Genomic DNA, 20,313 nt, shown 5'->3' on the forward strand with positions numbered 1-20,313 from the left:
AGGTTTATCCAAGTTTAAACTTTCAACTTCGTTACTCTTACAAAAACATTAAACATGTATGTAAAATAGTTTGGTCCATCACAGTCCTGGACTAATAAAGTGAATGATCTTTATATCATAGGTTCATATACTTAATACCTTACAATACTATAAGTGTTCACATACTCAAATTTGTGAACTCAACTAATTTTATCTCAAACATGTTCACATAACAAGTCATACAATCCTCATTATGTATCCTTCAAGCCATTTTCAAGACAAAAGTAAATACATATAAGTTTAAATTTAACATTCATGACTCTATAATAATATTTAAATATAAAAGTATTAATAAAATATAAGAATTAAGGAGAATATAAATAATTCTATCATTTAAAAACAAGTTATTTAAAGTATAAAAAAACATTATTTTCACTCAGCCACAATTTTTTCTCAATCAATAATTGATTGATTTGCTCATTAACAAAACTATCAAGTTTTCATTGAAATTAATTTTTTAGAGCAATTGTATGGTTTTCAATCACTAGACTTGTTAATTTGGTTCATCCCGGCATGACTATGACCCATGTGTGTTATGACCAAAAAGCCCTGCATTGAAAAAGTCCATAGGACCAAATTGCTCACAAAATCCTATAGATCAAGGTTAACCCGTGAGTCTTTTTAAAATATGAAAAATATTAATTTTTCAAATATCTTATTGGATCTTCGATCCATATCCGTCTCCACCTTTTGTTTAGGCAGACATGTCTCGACATTCAACTCGGATTAGTCTATCACAAGCTTAGGTTATATCAACTACTCTCAATCTTTGACCCGACCTAGCTCATCTAAACTTGTAGCACGGACCATCCAATATATATTGATCTTTGATTCGGGCCAACTTGTCACGACTTTCAATCTAGGCAATTTGTCTCAACCTTCAAACTAGAACAAATCATCATGACCTTCATCCCATGATAAGTCATATCGACCTTTGATCCAAATTGATCTGTCTCGACCTTTGATCCAAGTTGACCCATTTCAACCTTTGATCCAAGATAATACGTCTCAATTTTTTATCTAAGTCAACCTATCACTACTTTTAATCCACACCTCAACATAACAATTCACAATTGTCACCCACAACATAAGTAATTTTCTTACATAAATACTTGTTCAAATAATTTAAAAATCTCATTAAAATTTTTTCCAACCCAGTCATTCATTATGAGTTCAAAGTTTTCGAATAAATAAATTATAATTCAACTTTATGAGAGTTCCACTATCTCAAATGATAGTTCAATTTAAGTTTAGACACTTAATCCTCGTATCATTTAAAAAGAAAATAGTTTAAGAACTCTATAATTCTAAAGATCTAAAACAACTAAACGCCAAACATAACTAGTTGAGGTAATAATTATTTTTCAATTATCTAAGTCAAGATTGAGTTCAAATAGCAAAAGGGAGAGGTAAAAAATTTACAAACAAAGAAAACCCTCTTATTTGAATTAGGATATCGAGTAAGATTACCTGACTTTATGAATTAGTGCATGAAAAAATATGAGAGTAATTAAAATTTAGAAAAATAAGATTAAAATGAACATAAAAGAAAAAAAAAGGAAGTTTACATAAAAAAATTACATGTAATTCATAAATAGTAGCAGAAAGAGAAAATAACACAAAATATTTTTTTTTTCTAATATTAATTTTAAGTTTATATATAGTGTTGGTACAGTTAATTGTAAATTTTGCGGACATTAGAGTTAACAACTTGAATATGAAAAGTTCAACAATTATTTAACTCGTTTATGTTCTCCTACTCTTATACAAGATCAAATTCTGAATTTTAGTACAATTACATATGATATCAGCGTATTTGAATAAAAAACTATAACACAAAAATCTTAAATTTAGTATTTTAATTAAAATATTTGCAAGCATTTAATATATGTAAGAGTGTACTATGCACTTGACAGTAGTCATCAATAAGGAAGGGAACTCATTGTGCACATGGATATAAGAATATGGCTCGTGGGTGCCAACTAAGAATTATGCGATTTAATATTGTTTTGTCATCACTCACTCATAAATATGTGTCTGAATCTCAATAATGCTGCCAGCTTTGGGTTTTTAACAATGTGAAAAAAAATATCCAAATAGAATTGAATTGTAAAATAATTTTATAATATTAGACTAAAAAAACTAAATTATTTATAATAAAAATTTAACGAACCATTTTATAATTTGTTTTAAAAAATTAAATATTTAAAAGTTGTAGTTAAATTAACTTTTAATTAACTTAAAACTATCTTTCATTTCATTAATGAAACGTATAGTACACAGACAAATAGGTTAAAGATTGAGATAGAGTAGTCGAGGCTAAAAGTCGAGATAAGACAATCCGGATTAAAATTCGAGATGGATTAATCTTGGTCGAAGGTCATGACAGATGGCTTCGTGTCGGAGGTTAAGACGAACTAGGCTGGACATAAGGCTATGACGGACCAAGTTAGGCTACAATATAAAATTTTCTAAATTTGACCACTACCAAAATTTTCCTGAATTCAACCATATTTGAAATTTGCTCGAATTTAGCCACGACCAAAATTTGGTCCAATTTGACAAAGTTGGCTTTAATAAAAATTTGGTTGAATTTGATCAAGTCATCCCTGATCAAAATTTAGCCAAATTTGATCAAGATGGTTCCAAATATATGATTTTAGTTTCCTTCGTATCTCTTCATTTTGTAAACCCTAGATTCTATATACCATGGAAAACTAACCATATGTATTGAAATTAAATGTAATAAACTAAATGGTTATGTAATTTGTTTGTTGATATATATATATATATATATATATATATATATATATATATATATATATATATATATATATATTATGTAATTTGTTTGTACTTAGGGATACAACATAATTCATTATTAATCTTAAGACTCTTGAATTTAATGCAAGGTTGTTTGTTGAAGATTTAATGAATTAGTTATGACTTGTCATAGGCTCAAAGTCACTAAATATAAGATTTGAGTACTATTGTGAGTTGATTTTGACTTGAAATTGGAATTGAAATATTTTTGAATGCATGAGAATGAAGTGGATGAAATATATAATCATGACAATTGTAAATACTCTATGTTAATTTTCTTTTGCACGCCAACTGTTGGATAAAAATACAAAAATTTGTGTTTTTTAACTTTGTTGTCGAATTGAGTTATGAGTTGAAAATTGTATTGCACAAATCCTTGGGAGAGAACAATATTTATCACTTGTTATGTGCGACCGGTGCACTTATCATGTTATTGGTTTTACGCTCACACGAGCATGTTAAAATGTTTGTAAGAAGCAAAAAGAATCTTTTACGTTGTCATTCAAAAGGGAATAGAGAAGATGAGCATCCTGCATCGAGACGTAATAGAAGCAGAAGAGGAAATAGCGGACGCCCTCTTCGAGGAGTGATAAACACAATCCTAGGATGTTTCACAAGAGGAGGATCAATAAGTGCTACTATAAATAAGAATGGTTAACATGGCATAACAAACGATCTGACTCTTGCCACAAATCACTTTCACCGATAAGGATTTCCAAACATCAGATCCCAATCAAGATGACTCAATTGTCATATTAGTAGAACTATTCGATTTTGCCAACCAGAAAACCCTTATTGACTAAGGAAGTTCGGTCAGTATTCTTTATTGGAAGACATTACTTAAGTTGGAAATACCAAAAGACTTATTATGGCCTTACTCTAACCAAATAGTAGGCTTTTTCGGTGAAAGAGTAGGTGTGCAGGGCATATGCATTTACGTACTCAGTACGATGAAGGAAGAAAAAACAAAGATATAAAGGTCAAATATCAGTTGGTAAAAGTGAAGATGTCTTATTTTGGAGACCATGTTTGAATACCTTAAGACCGTTCGTCTTGACACCATACTTGGCGATGAAGTTCCCATTTAATAAAGGGGATTTCGTAATGGTACAGTAGACCAGAAAACTGCACATGAATGTTATGTCACAAGGCTCAAAATGTCTTTGTATTATCCTCTGAACATACGGATAAGGCAAGAGATAGTGGCCATAATTGCTTGGATCCACAAACAAGCTTAGAGGATCAAATTGAATCGAAAGAAGAAATTATCAAGTGGTAGGTTGGGAAACCTGGTTAAAGTACAAAGTTGGGAAGCACATTATCAAAGGATAATTTGGAAGCTTTAAAAGAGGTATTGAAGAAAAACAAATACTTTTTTTCTTGGACGACAACTGCCATGTTTCAGATACACTCGAGTGTCGTATCGCTTAAGCTATCAGTATGCAAGGAAGCCCAATCAATAGCCCAAAAGAAAAGACTTATAGGAGAAAAATGTTGAGTGGCAACTAAAATCGAGGTTGAGAAGCTACTGGAGGCAGGATTCATTTGACAAACTTGAGAAGTTCAACTAAGGTCAAGATAGGTTGTGCTAGGCCAAAGCTCAAGACATGTAGGCGTATGTTTAAGGACGAAACGAGCTAACATAGATAGAAGGCCAAGAGGGGCTAGCCCAAGCTAAAATTCAATACGGCCCAAGCATAAGGTCAACAGTGTTCATCTCGGGCAGAAGGTTGAGACATATCATCACAACCGAAGGTTGAGATGGGTCGTCTCATGCCAATGGTCAATATGGGTCATCTCAAGCCGAAGGTTGAGATGGGTCATCTTGGGTCGAGGGTTGAAATGAGTCATCATAAGCTGCAAGTCGAGATTGATCATCCTAAGTGATAACTTTTTGGCAAGTATACAAAATCGTTACAAGTAATACAGTGGATAAGTAAAGTATCGTTCTCCCAAGGGACTTGTGCAACACATGACAATTCTTCCTTTTATAATTCAATTAGACATCAAAATACACAAAACAATACAAGAAACTATGGAATTGGTCTTTGACTAACATTACAGTAAAATCCTTAATAAAATACGTTCTCTATTCAAGCATTCACATAAGCGTATCTTGATTTAATCCCTTAAAGCAAGTTCTAAAATTATCTATTAAAGTATTAATTCCTTAATTAATTCAACAGATAATTTTGCATTAAAATCAGATGTTTAGAATGACCAAAAGTACAGAAGTTATTCCTAGCGTAGTCACTTTTAGTTTCTTTTCTTACGTTTATGGTTCTAAAAATACTTCCCAGTACAAAAGAACCTTTAAAAAGAATTATACTTCCGTATAATCTAAAGCAAGTCAAGAAAAGAACAAGAACAGAGACATATATTGCACAGGAAATTTACATTAATGTATCATCATACAACCAATTCCAATGAACAGAAAAACTAGCCTCTCTTAAACATCTAAAACGTACTCTTTACAGCAATTCCTTGCAGAAAGTGAAGTCTTGATGTCTTGAAGGGTCTCCTGATGGTCTTCTCCAGTTCTCCAAAGCGTTTTTCTATTTTTCGTATCAGGAGATGGTTTCTTCTTGTCTGTCACATCTTTTAAGAGCAGTTAATTATTTTAATTCGCTCAGCGCACAAGACTATATTCGTTGTGCAAATTAATTTTAATTCATGCACTCAACTGCTCTAATTCGCTAAGCCCACAGTGGTGCGCTATGCGAATTTAAAAATTGAAACCTTCTTTTAACTGGTATAATTCGCTCAGCGCACAAGTATTGGTGTGCTGTGCGAATTAATTTTCCTGGCTCTGCGAATTTTTGCTTCCGCTCTGCGAGAATTGGTTGACAACTTACAATTTATACAACTTTTCCTGAACAATAATTTACAAAACAATCTACTTCATATTACAACTTTTCACTGAGTAATAACATGAATAATTATAAAATTGAGATCATTTATAAGTGTAAAAATAACTCATTTTCACACTTATCACTAAGTTGCAAGTCGAGATTGATCGTCCTAAGCTGAAGCTCACGACTGATCGTCTCAGGCCGAAGGTTGAGATTGATTATCCTAAGTTGAAGGTTGAGATTTGCCATTATGGGAAAAGGTTGTGATGAGTCCGCTTGGACTGAGAATCGTGACAAGTTATCCTCTGTCGAAGGTCGAGACAAGCTAATTTGGGTCATGTCGACCCGAGCAAAAGGTCAAGACAGATTGACTCAATATAAAGATTAAGAGCGAACCAAACATAAGGTTAGTTTGAACTAAGATTATATTTTTATATTGAGTGCTACTTATATGTTCAACAATATATTTAATAAAATTAATATTTTTTTTCATATTTAAAATAAAGTTTAGTGCTAATTCACAATAATTTTGTGAGTATTTTGACTTTATGAGTTTTTTTCAATAAAAAACTTTTTTAACCATGTGAGTTTTGTTTTAGTCTCGATTAATATGAATTAGTATCAAATCTTATATAATGGATCGGAGTAACAACTATAAGCTTAAGTCACTCAAAATATAATATTTAAACTAGAGAGAGTAAAACAAACAAATATGTGAGTCACTTAACAAATCATCCAATAAAAATAATCTAGGATGAGTTAAATATTTCAATAAGATAACTTTAGTAGTTTTCTTTCATAATTTACAATTTATGTAAGTCAAAATGTTCAATCTGTTCATAATCTATATTAATGTTTTTTTAACATTGTATTATTATAAACAATTGTTTGTGTTAAATATTAAATATGATTAAATATTTTAATTTATTATTCATCAATTTTATATGTTTACAAATATAAATATACATTTTCTTTTCATGTTCTACTTTAATATATTTTTGTCATAATGTGTTTTCTTATCTTTAAATTTTTATTTTAATAGTCATATTTATAGTATTTTTTTATGAAATACTTAAATTTTTGATAGAAAACTTCCCAACAACTTTGTCCATATTTTTCAATGTGTAAGCTGACATGTAAGCATACACCTATTTAAAGAAGACCATACATAATTAGTTACCAATTTTACTTAGTTTAACCTACCGAGTTATTTTTTACATACCAAATAGCAAAGAGAACAAGCTAAAATGAGATTGATGGATACACATTACCACCAATATTAAATACTCAAAGAAGAGGAGTTACATCCAATTAATCTTTATTTAGTTTGCTTCAACATATGTCCTTCTTCCCTATCTAATAATATGTGTATATGTGTTAAATATCTTTATTTAGTTAACTTCAATGAAATATTTATAAAATACTATATTTTATCCTTCGAGTCTAATATGTGTATATGTAAGCTAATTAAAATTTAAATTAATAAGAAAATTAATGACAGAAAAGTAATTAATATTGTCTTAAATTTTTTAAAATGATAACTGAATGAAAACAAAACTCTTTAAAGAATACAAAATAAATTTTCATCTCAAATAATTAAAATTTAAGACAATGCAAATACCATTTCAATATTATGGTTAAATAATATGTTTTAAATTTATGGAGATGCAAAAATATTCACTATTAATCGCTAAAAGAGATGTCCTTTTTTTTGTCTCTCGTCTACAAAACATATATGTTATTTATTTATTTATTTTAAATTTGTTTCTATTGTTAGTAATATAAATCACATTTAACATATATTTTCATAAACAACGAATAAGAGAAAAATGGATAATAAAAATAAACATTTTCATATTTATCTATTTAATCCATGTCGCAAACAGAAATCATACATAAACCCTCCAGTGTTTGTTTCAACAATTTTATCATGCATGGTTTTTATTTATTTTAACATGGATTAAGGTTTTTAGAATTATCATAACAGTATTCACACAGCATATGGCCCCAAATATTACAATTTGACCTATTTTGAAGCAAGACTCAACTATCAATTCATGCATGCAACAAACATCACATCCAAGGAATTTTCCCGTCAACAACAAAAGAAAGAAATAGACATATTTTAATTGCTGCAAATGTATCATAAGAACAGTGTCAAATAAAACAAAAATAATTAAGAAATTTTTTTAAAAACATCATCAAAGAATTCAAGCCCTCCAGATAGGGATCCTCAAAATCTTTAAATAAAATCCCTAATTAATCCTGTTAATTTATAATATACCTGCCCAAACCTTGTTATTAATGTGTCATTACATGTGTGAAGAATGAAAAGTTAAAAAAGTAAATATATATTTCGTTTCGAACAATTATAAAAAATTATGCTTTGTTCATAAATTAAATTATAAAATAGTCACTAGTGGAGAAAGGGTTTTAGACATCAATTATTTTGGGCTTTTAACGTCACCTCCCGAACCGATGTCTTTATGGGTGACATTAATGGAACGTCGGATTTCTGCAGGTGCGACGTCGATATAGACGTCGGTTCAGTGACAAGGGCGACATCTATAAAGGCATCAGGCATTGCACTAACCGACGTTTAAGGGCACTATAGACGTCGGTTCACTGACATGTAAGACGTTATAAAGCTGTCAGACATTGCATTAATCGACGTCTATATAGACGTTGGTCAGTACATTAACCGACATTTATGAAGTGTTCGTTGTGTTTTGGTGTAGTTTTTCTCATGTCTTTGGTAGCGTAGTAGCACCTCTTTCCCTTGTTAGTTTCCTCATAAGAAAAAATTGCATCTTTTGCATCTCTTATGGCATTTCAACCCAAAGACGAACCTAGGTCGTTACTTAGGTCCACTCCGACTCCCAATGAAAAAGAATACGGTGACACTGTATTCTCACCGTTTTCTTTTTCATTGGCAGTGAGGATGACACTATGCAAGGACCCAGGTTCAACTTCGGGTTGGAATGTCATAAGAGATCCAAAAATCGTAAGTTTTTCTTAGGAGGAAACTAGCAAAGGGAGAAGGTGCACTACGCTACCCAAAGACACAAGAAAAACCACACCAAAACACAACGAAAACTCATTTTAATAGGTTGAAATGAAAGATAATACATCAAAGATTACTTTAAACAGAGTAAAAACAACTTTAAATGGTTAAGAGGACATCAAACACACCTGAAAATGCAGTGCAACGAAGAGAAAAGGCGAAGGAAGACGATCAAACTGTTGGTTCGCAAACTACTGGTTCGCACCATTTAACAAGAAATTAGACATTAGTTGCCCACAAAGCCGACGTCTATAATCGCATATACGTCGGGCGCCTCATTAATGTGACGTTCATTCCATTTAAAAATTAATATTTTTGTTATATATAGACATCGGCTTGGCGGGACAAGACGTTTAGTGGGCGGAAACAAATGACTTTTCACGTACCTGGTCAGAGTATAGACATCGAGTATGGGGTCCCTAACGTCTAGATGGTGGAAAAAATTAAATTTTCACCTACCTGTCAGACTATAAATGTCAGATATGCAGGGCACCGACGTCTATAATTGAATATAGACGTCAGGTGGCGGGATCAGACATCTAGTTGGCACAAAATTTTAAATTTCCACCTTGTTGTCAGACTATAGACGTCGGGTAAACGGGGCACCAACGTCTATATGATTGAAAGAAATGACTTTTCACTTACCTATCAGACATATAAACGTCAGTGTTTAGGGGCACCGACGTTTATAGTATTATAGACGTCGACCTCCCTCCTAACAGACTTCTACAGGCTTCACTTATTTACATAATTGTCACCAATCAATAATTTACATCGCTTCCCCCTCTAACTAACGTCTAATGGGTAATATTGTAAACCGATTCTACACTAATAAGTTAATCGAGTCGTAATTTATAAAAGTGACATACATATAAGATATATTGACACAGAGATATAAAAAACACTTTGAGTTACAAACTAAAATGATAATATTTATTATATTTTCTAATTTAAAATTTTAATATATATTATTATATTATTAAAGGGAGTTATTAAGTGAGTGTGCTTTCTAAAGGGTGTTAAAGTAAGGGTGTTAAAGTATTGTTTTTCGATCTGCATATGTAAGGTAAAAGAAAAAGAAGTCTTTACCTTAAGATTTTTTTCATAAGCTGACTCGTGTTTTATTTTTTTAAATAAAATGTATTATTTAAAAATGAGAAATATGAAAAGTTATATTTACTTAAAAAAACATGTATATTGTAAAGATGTAGAAAATATTTTATGTTAATTTTTAAAAGATCGAGTTTCAATTATTTTATTGATAAAATGTCAAGGTTATAAATAAAATTTATATTAATCGAGTTTAATTTTATAGAATTCATTATTTTTCTAAAATTTATTTATAAAATCCTCATTCACTTTTTTTTTAATTCTAACTCTTTCATTATTTAAGATTAAATACCATATAAATAATCTTAGTGAAGAGTTCTACTATCATCCAAAGAGTTAAGAAACTTTTTGCCTTTTGAGGTCAATGAATGTTTGTGAGTTGTACATGGTTTATAATTTAATATGATTCAAAACAGTTCAAAGTGAATATCTATATTTATGTAATCATAAGGATATGTTTAGATTTTTAATTAAGTTTTGTTTGTATAATTAGATATTTTATAGAGGATAGAGCTTTAAGAAACAATTTAATTCAAAAAATGATTTTCTAAAGGTGAGGAAAGCCTATTAGTTTTACCACGTGCAAAACAAACAAACTACTTATCATAAAACTAACTACAAAGATATCTCTAACATGTTAGATACTACATGAATCCCTAAAATTTTCTGAAAACATAAATCATTTTTCTTACTGAAATATTGATCCTTCAACCAAGTTTTCAAGATTAAAACATAAAATTATACACTATTTAGGAATTTAAAACCATATATCTAAACATAACAAAATTTTAGTACTAGTCAAATAAATTATAAAATAAATTTTCTCAACTGGTTTACTAAATATCGATATAAAATCATATAAAAATAAAAAAATAATAAATTTATAAATAAATAAAAATTTACTCTATTTAAAATTTTAATCCAACATAACTTCTCTCTAACTTCTAATTATTGTGAATGTGAGATTCTAAAAAGATGAAAATAAGATATTAGATTATAAGAGAGATGAAATGTTAAAGAAAAAGAAAAAAAAAAAGTTTTTCTAGTAAGAGAGAAAGCATTTATTTTTTGGTATGTATGCTGGGGTTACAAACACAACATAATTAACGGGCCGTTTGTTGTTATTGGTTACACATTTAAGTGATTTTGACGTGAATATTCAGGCATCAATTTTTTACATATAAAATCATACAAATGACTCTTTTGTTAGTGTAATTTGTAATTTTGATGCAATTTAATTTTTTTTGGATTTTATAAATTTGCACTTGATTAAATTTTTGAATATTTTGATTTGTTTAGTTTTTTAATTAGTTAAATAATGTAATGATAATATGAAAAGATAAAAGATATTAGTATTAGAAGAGAAGTGAAGAATGTGGTGTGTTGTTATTTTGTTTGGTTGTCTGCTAATAATTGTGGGAAGTGGGTGGCTGCACATGGCCGTCCTGCTCCACCAATCCATCCATCTAATATACAGACAAATTCCTGATATTTTATTTCTTCTTTCTCTTATCAATAAACTTAATTATCACATTATTTAATTATGCAAAACGCATTCACGATTTTAATTAATTAAATATTATAATAATTAATTTTATGCAAAACACATTCACGATTTTGTTATTTTTGTCTTTGAAAATAAAATTATTGTTTGTTATATAATAAACAAAGTTACATTCCAATCAGTCCAACTTGTAATTGTAGTATCAAAATTACATAAGAAACTATATTATTTTTAAATATAATACTATTAAATTAAAAAATTCATAAAAATAATAATAACCGCTATTGGTAATATATTTAAAACTAAAAATAAATTATGAGTGTAAGTATGTTATTTAAATAAAATAATATATACATTAATTAATTTTATACCTAGAAAATTCATTTTCTTAAGCTAAAATAATTTTTCATTCACAACTTATCTTGCTTAACTCAATAGTATAGTAGATAGTTCATAACTTAATATTATTAAAAAATCTAAATGTAAATAAAAACAACACTTAGTTAATCCGACAACCCAATATTATTAAAAAAAAAAACTAAAATTATTTAATATATAAATATATTTTGATATATTTTAAAAAATTTTAATGGAGATAACAATGATGTTCTATTTATATAAATGATAAATTATTTAAATACAATTCAATATCAGTTCGACAACAACCCGTCATCAATTCAACAACTCAACATGACTCCATTTCAGTATGACAACTCGATTAGTTCACCAACTCGACAAATTAATAGTTCTAAGAGACCAAATTATAAAATTAATCAACTATTAAGTTACAAACCAACCCAAACCAACCTGTTTTTGGCATACCAAAATTCAGTCGGATTTAAAGCGGTTGGATTGTCCCGTTTTATTACCTTTACATTTTTTATATACTTTTATTTTATTTTTTGGATTAAATAAGTTTTTGATCTCTTAACTTTAAATGAAAATTAAAATTAGTCCATCTTCAAAACTTTAGCCTAATTTAGTCTTCTAACTTTAAAATGTATAAATTTAATCTTTTTAACCAAAATTTGTTAACATTATTTGATATTTCAAACGCGTTTCTCAGTTAAGATTGAAGTAAAAATGTGTTAAATAGTGTAAAAAGAACCCAAATGTTATCATGAAACATGCTTGAAACATCAAATAAACCTAACAAGTTTTAATTAAATGGACTAAATTCATATATTTTTAAAGTTAAAAGACTAAATTAGACCAAAGTTTTGAAGAGAGATTAATTTCAATTTCCACTTAAGGTTAAGGAACAAAAATATATATTTATTCCTTGTTTTTTTCCACTTTATATATATTTATATATATATATATATATATATATATATATATATATATATGTGTGTGTGTGTGGAATAAACACATATATGGTACGCATATTTATATTAAGTGAAATTCATTATCTCATTATTTGCTTTTACTTTATATAATTTAATTAACTTCTCAATCTGTCTTGATGACTTAATTTTTTTTTCTGAAGGAGCCCAACAAGTTATTCTACATTTATAATAACTAACAATATATTTAAATAATAAATAATTTGATCAATGACCCGTTCGAGTAATAATCAATTTAAGTATGGCTATTTTTTTACATAGTTTCGTGTACCTTTGTCTAATTAACTTATACTACGTCTTATATGATCTTGCAATTATTTTCTATCTTTTCAAAATATCATTTAAGATGATTTTCAATTCAAACTTTTTTTCTATTAGTCTTTGACGCATTTTCAAATTTTCTATAACAACAAATTTTGACTTTTGTGCATTTTTATTACAGTCAATCGGCATTAACAGAAAATAATGTTGCATTTCTCTTTTTTTCTTTAAAAGAAAATCGTAGAAAGTAAATCTCGTTGAAATTATAACCTAGTGGGATGTCAATGATTTTTTTTTTTAAGAAGAAATTATAGACATTTCGGATTTTATTTAAACCATTTTTATGTATAGTTTGACTTAAATAATTTATTTATTTATTTGGAATAGATCTTATACAAGTGTCCTTTTTGGTGTTATTGTTATCAACTATATCATATTAAAAAAATATCATGATACTCGTTGTAACTTTTTTAACTCCTTAGTAACACTTTATATTGCCCTTTAGTTTATCCTATACAACACTTTTTTTTTTTTTATAGAGTCATTAATAGTATGGTCATTCTTTAATGAAAAATATCCATAAACAAAGTCTTTGTTGATACTATTTAGCAATGACATGGTATACAAAATATATTATTAAACTTGTTTTTACATGGAAATGATGAAAATTGAAACTCTAGTGAAAATCTAAGTGCCGTTTCATGCTTTTTTTTATCACTTGATTACTTATCATTAGTATTCACTAATGTTTTGTGATCCATGGTAGATTTAGTCCGTGTTGACTAAAACATTAAAAGTTAACACGAAAGAATGCATATGAAAACAATTTTAATTTGGGTTAGTATGTAACTTTGATACTATAGGAACTTTCGAATATTTAGATTAACCTAAAGTAAAGAAAAAAAATTGCATAAATTTATAAAAAAGCATTAAATTATCTTGAATCAATTTACTATAAATAAAAAATAAAATTAGTTAAATATTTTAGATTATGTAAACAATAAAAGTATATTGAAAGATAATTTTGTGAGGCTAGTGAAGAAGAAAATATGAAATATTATATTAATTTATTCTATATACAAAATCACTTTTAAAAAAATGATAATGATTATTTTGAATAAGGTGACTTTAAGTTTAATTCATTTCATAAAAAAAATTAAATTTTAATATAAGATTTACATCTATTCAAATTCAAGTAGAACATTTTCATTAGGATAAAAATATTTATATATTAAATATGAGACTAAAAATTGATGGTGATCAAATAACTCTTTGATAAATGATGGTAAAATAATCATTTATTAAACAGTGGAATAATAAACTCAATACACAATATACATCATTAGAATAAACTTTGAATGAATTTGATATTGAAGTTTAAGTTTAATTTAATCTTATCAAATTCATTGGATTATGTTTACATGTGTATATATAATGTGAAATCGTGTAAAAATTTCAACCATCACAATAACTTCGTTCATTAAATTATTTTGTTTACTTTTAAATATTCTTAAATTGTACATAACAATTGTTTTTACCATGTAAAATAGTTTTTAGTCACTCTTTCTAATCCACGCTTAAATAAATATTAATTAATAAATAAATATATCTTTACAATATAAGCATTAAAACGAGTGATACTTAAATTTCTTAAGGAGTATTTAATATTTTATTTTGAAATTTTAGCCATTATATTTTTATTGTGATTTAACATTGACAATAATAGTTTTTTTTTTTAAAAACGATTTTATAAGATTTTTTTTTTTACTTTTAGAAACAAATATATATATATATATATATATATATATATATATATATATATATATATATATATATATATATATATGACCAAAATTAGCACACCTATTTTTTGACGTGATCCCTACATTTAACCACTACAATAAAACGACCTATAAATTAGTTAATATAAATTCAAATAACTTAATACTTATATAATTATATATATAATACTTTAAAATTGTTTGTAAATTAATTCATTTTAGACATTATTATAAATTTTAAAATTACTTCAGTGGTTAACTATAATAAAAATAATATTAGTTATTCACACTCTTTTCCCTGATTGATCATAATAAACTGTCCTCGTTTACCCTATGATTCCTCCTATTCTCCTTTTATTTACTCACATTATTAGATTTATACACTATTACTTTCGATTAAGTAAATTAGTCATAATAATATCGTACTAGAAACTTTCAAAATGACAGTGAATTTGAAAATTATACTTTAAGTAATTAGTTATCTAGAATTAAAAATAAAGAAAAATATTTAATATTATTTATTATGTAAAAATATTTGAATAGGAAAAGTAAAATATAAAAAAAGAAAAAAAATGGTTAGGACAGGGCATGTACAGTGATGTATGAGATGCGGAAAGGATGGGATGCGAGGTTAGTGGGGTCGGATAGGCTGGCGGCAAACGGAGAGTGCCGGATTCTAAACGTTTATCAAATCCCATTTTTAAGGGTCATATTTGTAAACACATACTCACTCACACACACCTTCTCAAATCTCAAATCCCTAACCCTCCTCCCTCTCTTCTTTCTTCTTCTTCTTTTTCTTCTTCTTCTCAGCAGCCGAATCCAAATCCCAAAATGAGAGAAATCATCAGCATTCACATCGGTCAGGCCGGGATCCAGGTCGGAAACTCTTGCTGGGAACTTTACTGTCTCGAACATGGCATTCAGCCCGATGGCATGATGCCCAGGTTTTTCTCTTTTCTTTCTCTTTTCTTTTTCTTCTCATTCTCTCCATTTCCTGCATTCTAACCATTTATCCCTTTATTCCATCACAGTGACACATCCTTCGGAGTCGCACACGACGCCTTCAACACCTTCTTTAGCGAAACCGGATCCGGCAAGCATGTCCCTCGCGCTGTCTTTGTCGATCTTGAACCAACTGTCATCGACGAAGTCCGATGCGGCGCCTATCGCCAACTCTTCCACCCTGAACAACTCATCTCCGGCAAGGAAGATGCCGCCAACAACTTCGCCAGAGGCCACTACACTGGTATCCATCTCTCACTCTCTGTCACACTCTCACTCACTTAATTCAACCTAATTTCGATTTTGCCCCTTTTAGTTGGCAAAGAGATCGTAGATCTGTGCCTCGACCGTGTCCGCAAGCTCGCTGACAACTGTACCGGTCTCCAGGGCTTCCTCGTCTTCAATGCCGTCGGCGGAGGAACCGGCTCCGGTCTTGGATCCCTCCTTTTGGAGCGTCTCTCCGTGGATTACGGCAAAAAGTCTAAACTAGGGTTCACCATTTATCCTTCCCCTCAGGTTTCAACCGCCGTTGTTGAACCCTACAACAGCGTCCTCTCCACCCACTCCCTCCTGGAGCACACCGACGTGGCTGTCCTGTTGGACAATGAAGCCATCTACGACATCTGTAGGAGATCCCTCGACATCGAGAGACCCACTTACACCAACCTGAACCGCCTCATCTCTCAGATCATTTCTTCCTTGACCACCTCCCTCAGGTTCGATGGCGCAATCAATGTCGACATCACCGAGTTCCAGACCAACCTTGTGCCTTACCCTCGCATCCATTTCATGCTCTCGTCCTATGCTCCGGTTATCTCTGCTGCCAAGGCCTACCATGAGCAATTGTCCGTGCCCGAGATCACCAATGCCGTGTTCGAGCCTGCCAGCATGATGGCCAAGTGTGATCCCAGACACGGGAAGTACATGGCTTGCTGCTTGATGTACCGTGGTGATGTTGTTCCCAAGGACGTCAATGCTGCTGTTGCTACCATCAAGACTAAGAGGACTGTGCAGTTTGTTGATTGGTATAATTTCTTTCAATCTGGTTATATTTATTTGCTCACCAATGTTCACTGGATACGTTTTTGAAAAAACTGAGGTTTTATAAGTCAAGTTTTTATTCTTGATCTGAGAAAAACCGCATTTTCGTGTGAAACCAGACACCGTATGTTTATGTATGCCTTCGCATTGAGTGATCTGAAATCATGTTAAGATACCAGTTAACATAATTGTGGGTAAATGTTCACATGTTTTATTTGATTTTGTTTTAAAGTTTTGTAGTGATTCTGGATACAAAATTGAAATTAATCTGAAGCAACTTTTTGTGGGTTTTTACTTTGGATCGGTAGTTTTCTGTCATGGGATTTATTATTTAATTTGCATGTTTTTAATAAGTTACTTAAGCATGTATCATTTTACTTCACATGTTTGTCTGATCAATTTGGAAAATGTCCATCTAAATACACAGTAAGTTGGTATATGAAGTTGATGTTTGTTGTTGTTGTTGTGATAGGTGTCCTACTGGATTCAAGTGTGGTATCAACTACCAACCTCCTTCTGTTGTTCCTGGTGGTGACCTTGCTAAGGTGCAGCGCGCCGTATGCATGATCAGCAACAACACTGCGGTTGCCGAGGTGTTCTCTCGCATTGATCATAAGTTTGATCTGATGTACGCCAAGAGGGCCTTTGTGCACTGGTATGTTGGCGAGGGTATGGAAGAAGGTGAGTTCTCTGAGGCTCGTGAGGATCTGGCTGCTCTTGAGAAGGACTATGAAGAGGTCGGGGCTGAAGGAGCGGAAGATGAGGAGGAACCGGAGGATTATTGATAATTTAAGGTGTTACTTTACGACTGTAATTGTTTCGAGTAAAAGGGTATATGCTTCGTTACATTGCCCTGCACCCGTACTGTTCTTTCTTTTTTGTTTTTATTCCTGTGTGATATAGTTCATTCAAAACTGTGAAGTGGTCGATCGTCATTACGCTTCTATTTGGTGATTTAGGATTATGTTGTTTGAGACATCAATCGTGTATTCTGATCTGCCATGTCAAAATTTGATTTCTTATGTTTTTGCTCGCTAATTTTATCTGATTTCCGTATTGATAACATAATCAAAATCAGGCCGAACATATCCTCAAATGTTTTTACCAACCCGCTTCCTTTTGGAAATCATGTGACTAAATTGCAGGTTTCTGGGCGGTTGTTCGAAATAATAAAACTACTGAGATCATGGCATATGGAAAAAGTACATTTCCAAAATTTAGGAAGTATGAATTTGGACATTTCAGATCGCGAGTTCCGATTGTGGTATTGAGGGAATCAGTCTTTTCTGAACGAATTTGAAACACCAGAATTGGGATTGACGAAGTTTTGGTTGGTTTGACCTAATACAGAACTACGCTTTAAAAAATGAACCTGACTCTAGAATTGATAATACGTAATACATACATATATATGTTACAGTTTTTTTTTTTATCGATTGATAAATGATGACGGGATGTGATAATATAGTAATTTTTTCATGCTTATCGTCCACTTTTAAAAGTAAGATACAAAAATTACATCAAGTTATTGAGTTTTCTTTATCATTTTCTAAGTCAGATTTGGAGCCTTCTTTTCATGAGTTGTACTTTAACATTTTTATTTAATTTTTTTCAGTTTAACTGTGCTTTTTAATTTCTGTAAAACAATTGAATTTTACCTTTTCGGTTAGTAATTAAGTTTCCATAAAATACATATTGTTGATTTTCATTTTAAGCTAAATTATTATTTTTAATCGTACTATTACATATTACTTAATAATTATATGTGCAACAGTATTGTATTCAGACATGTTACTATTATTATTTTCAATTCTTATACTAGATGATATTTATAAACCGAAGGTTAAAAATGAAAAACAAAATAGTTATTTTAAATTTTTGAGCATGAAGACATTTTTTTATGATGAGCATAAAATTTTATTTATTTAATAAATGATTTTTAAAATTCAAAATTGACGAAAACGATAGTAAAAAAAATTAGAAATGGGTTCGAAAACAGAGTGAATGAACAGTGAAAGAAGCATAATTATTTAATGGTGACTGGAAGTGGTGGGTCCCACCCAACCATCAATTTCAAACCTGTTATTCTCTCACTCACCTCATCAATAACAGCAGTAGTTGGATTTCATTTATCAGAAATACGGGATTAACTCCACAATCTCACGCCTCTCAACCTACCAATCATTTATTTATTTTTTAATTTTTTTCTACCATTTTTAATATCATATAATTTTAGATTTTATGAGAAGGATAATAATATTTTGATAATATTTTTGATAATATATTTTTATAATACTTTTTATAATATTTTATTATTTGATTCGTTTAAAATTATTTGGTAATTAATAATAATAATTATAAACATTATTATAAACTATATATAAATGATGTTAAAATGATGTAAAATATCATTATATTTTTAAGAACTACTTTTTAATATTTGTAATTTTGTTTTAAAGATTTGAAAAAAATTTATAAGTTATCGATTATCAATAATGAATTCATACAATGAAAGTCATGTTTATAATCATACTTGATTTTGTTAATTAAATGTGTTAAATAAATATGACTTTCATTGTATTTAAATTTGTGTAAAAAATTCTTGCAAGTGGTCTTCTTTTCTTGTAACTTCATTTAAATTTGTGTTTTACCTACACAAATTCTTTGTTATGTTTAAGTTGAAATTGAAATCATGTTTGGTAACGGTCATATTTATTCATGGCTTATAAATTTTTTCGAATTTATATATTTTGGTAATTTTCGTAAGAAATTCGTAAAATCCCTCTTTATAAAAGTGTTAACATATCAACACATTAATAAATATCGAGTCTAATCTGAATTTTCTTTACATGTTTGTAAAAAAAAAAATTGTCTACTTTAAACGAGGGTTTTACGAATTAGGATGTTATCAACTATTATTTTAAAGTGAGCTCATTTGAATTTATGATTATTCTCTAAATTCATCTGAGACAAGAAAATGTTTTTTCTACATTGAATTTTGTATAATATCATAGTTTATTTACTTTTTGATTCTTACTTATTTTTAAAAGCATGTTTAAAAGATACATAAACATTTATCATATATTTTTTACATACATATATATTCTTATTTATCATATATTTTTTTCATCCATTTACCCTACCTAGTTCAGATATCTATATATACTGTTATTTAAGAAAATAAAAAGTTCGACTTCAGTAGGAGGAAATAATATTAATTACGTCCCACCAAATCACACAAACTTCAGAATTTTCTCACTTTGACCTATTTCTAATTAACACTTTTCATTAAAAAAAATTATTTATAACTAAATTAGATTCTCATGTAATAAAAAGCCAGATTCTATAAATTGGAAAAAATCTCTTTCAACAATTCTTTTCTGACAATTTTTTGACAGTTTGTGATTGATCTTTTTCAAATATTTTTTTAGAATAAGTTCAAACAAATCAATAAAATAGTAACACTATTATAAAAAAAGTTAAAAAA

General features: G+C 29.3%; 1 protein-coding gene across 1 annotated transcript; it reads left to right on the plus strand.

Moving 5' to 3' along the window:
* The first annotated feature begins 15,496 nt into the window (after positions 1–15,496).
* On the plus strand, positions 15,497–17,864 carry LOC106779813 (tubulin alpha-3 chain). The gene is made up of 4 exons (XM_014668015.2): positions 15,497–15,727; positions 15,815–16,029; positions 16,102–16,810; positions 17,299–17,864. The coding sequence occupies exons 1-4, from the start codon at positions 15,615–15,617 to the stop codon at positions 17,609–17,611; spliced, it is 1,350 nt and encodes a 449-aa protein (XP_014523501.1). The 5' UTR covers positions 15,497–15,614; the 3' UTR covers positions 17,612–17,864.
* The last annotated feature ends 2,449 nt before the right edge of the window (positions 17,865–20,313 follow it).

The sequence above is a fragment of the Vigna radiata genome, unplaced genomic scaffold, assembly GCF_000741045.1.
Source record: "Vigna radiata var. radiata cultivar VC1973A unplaced genomic scaffold, Vradiata_ver6 scaffold_161, whole genome shotgun sequence".
Taxonomy (NCBI): Eukaryota; Viridiplantae; Streptophyta; class Magnoliopsida; order Fabales; family Fabaceae; genus Vigna; species Vigna radiata.

What these genes read in the sequence shown, in the direction of transcription:
- LOC106779813 (XM_014668015.2), top strand. Translation starts at nt 15,615, where the DNA reads ATGAGAGAAATCATCAGCATTCACATCGGTCAGGCCGGGATCCAGGTC. An exon ending in CGCCAGAGGCCACTACACTG is followed by an intron (nt 16,030 to 16,101) that starts GTATCCATCTCT and finishes TGCCCCTTTTAG; the next exon opens with TTGGCAAAGAGATCGTAGAT. An exon ending in ACTGTGCAGTTTGTTGATTG is followed by an intron (nt 16,811 to 17,298) that starts GTATAATTTCTT and finishes TTGTTGTGATAG; the next exon opens with GTGTCCTACTGGATTCAAGT.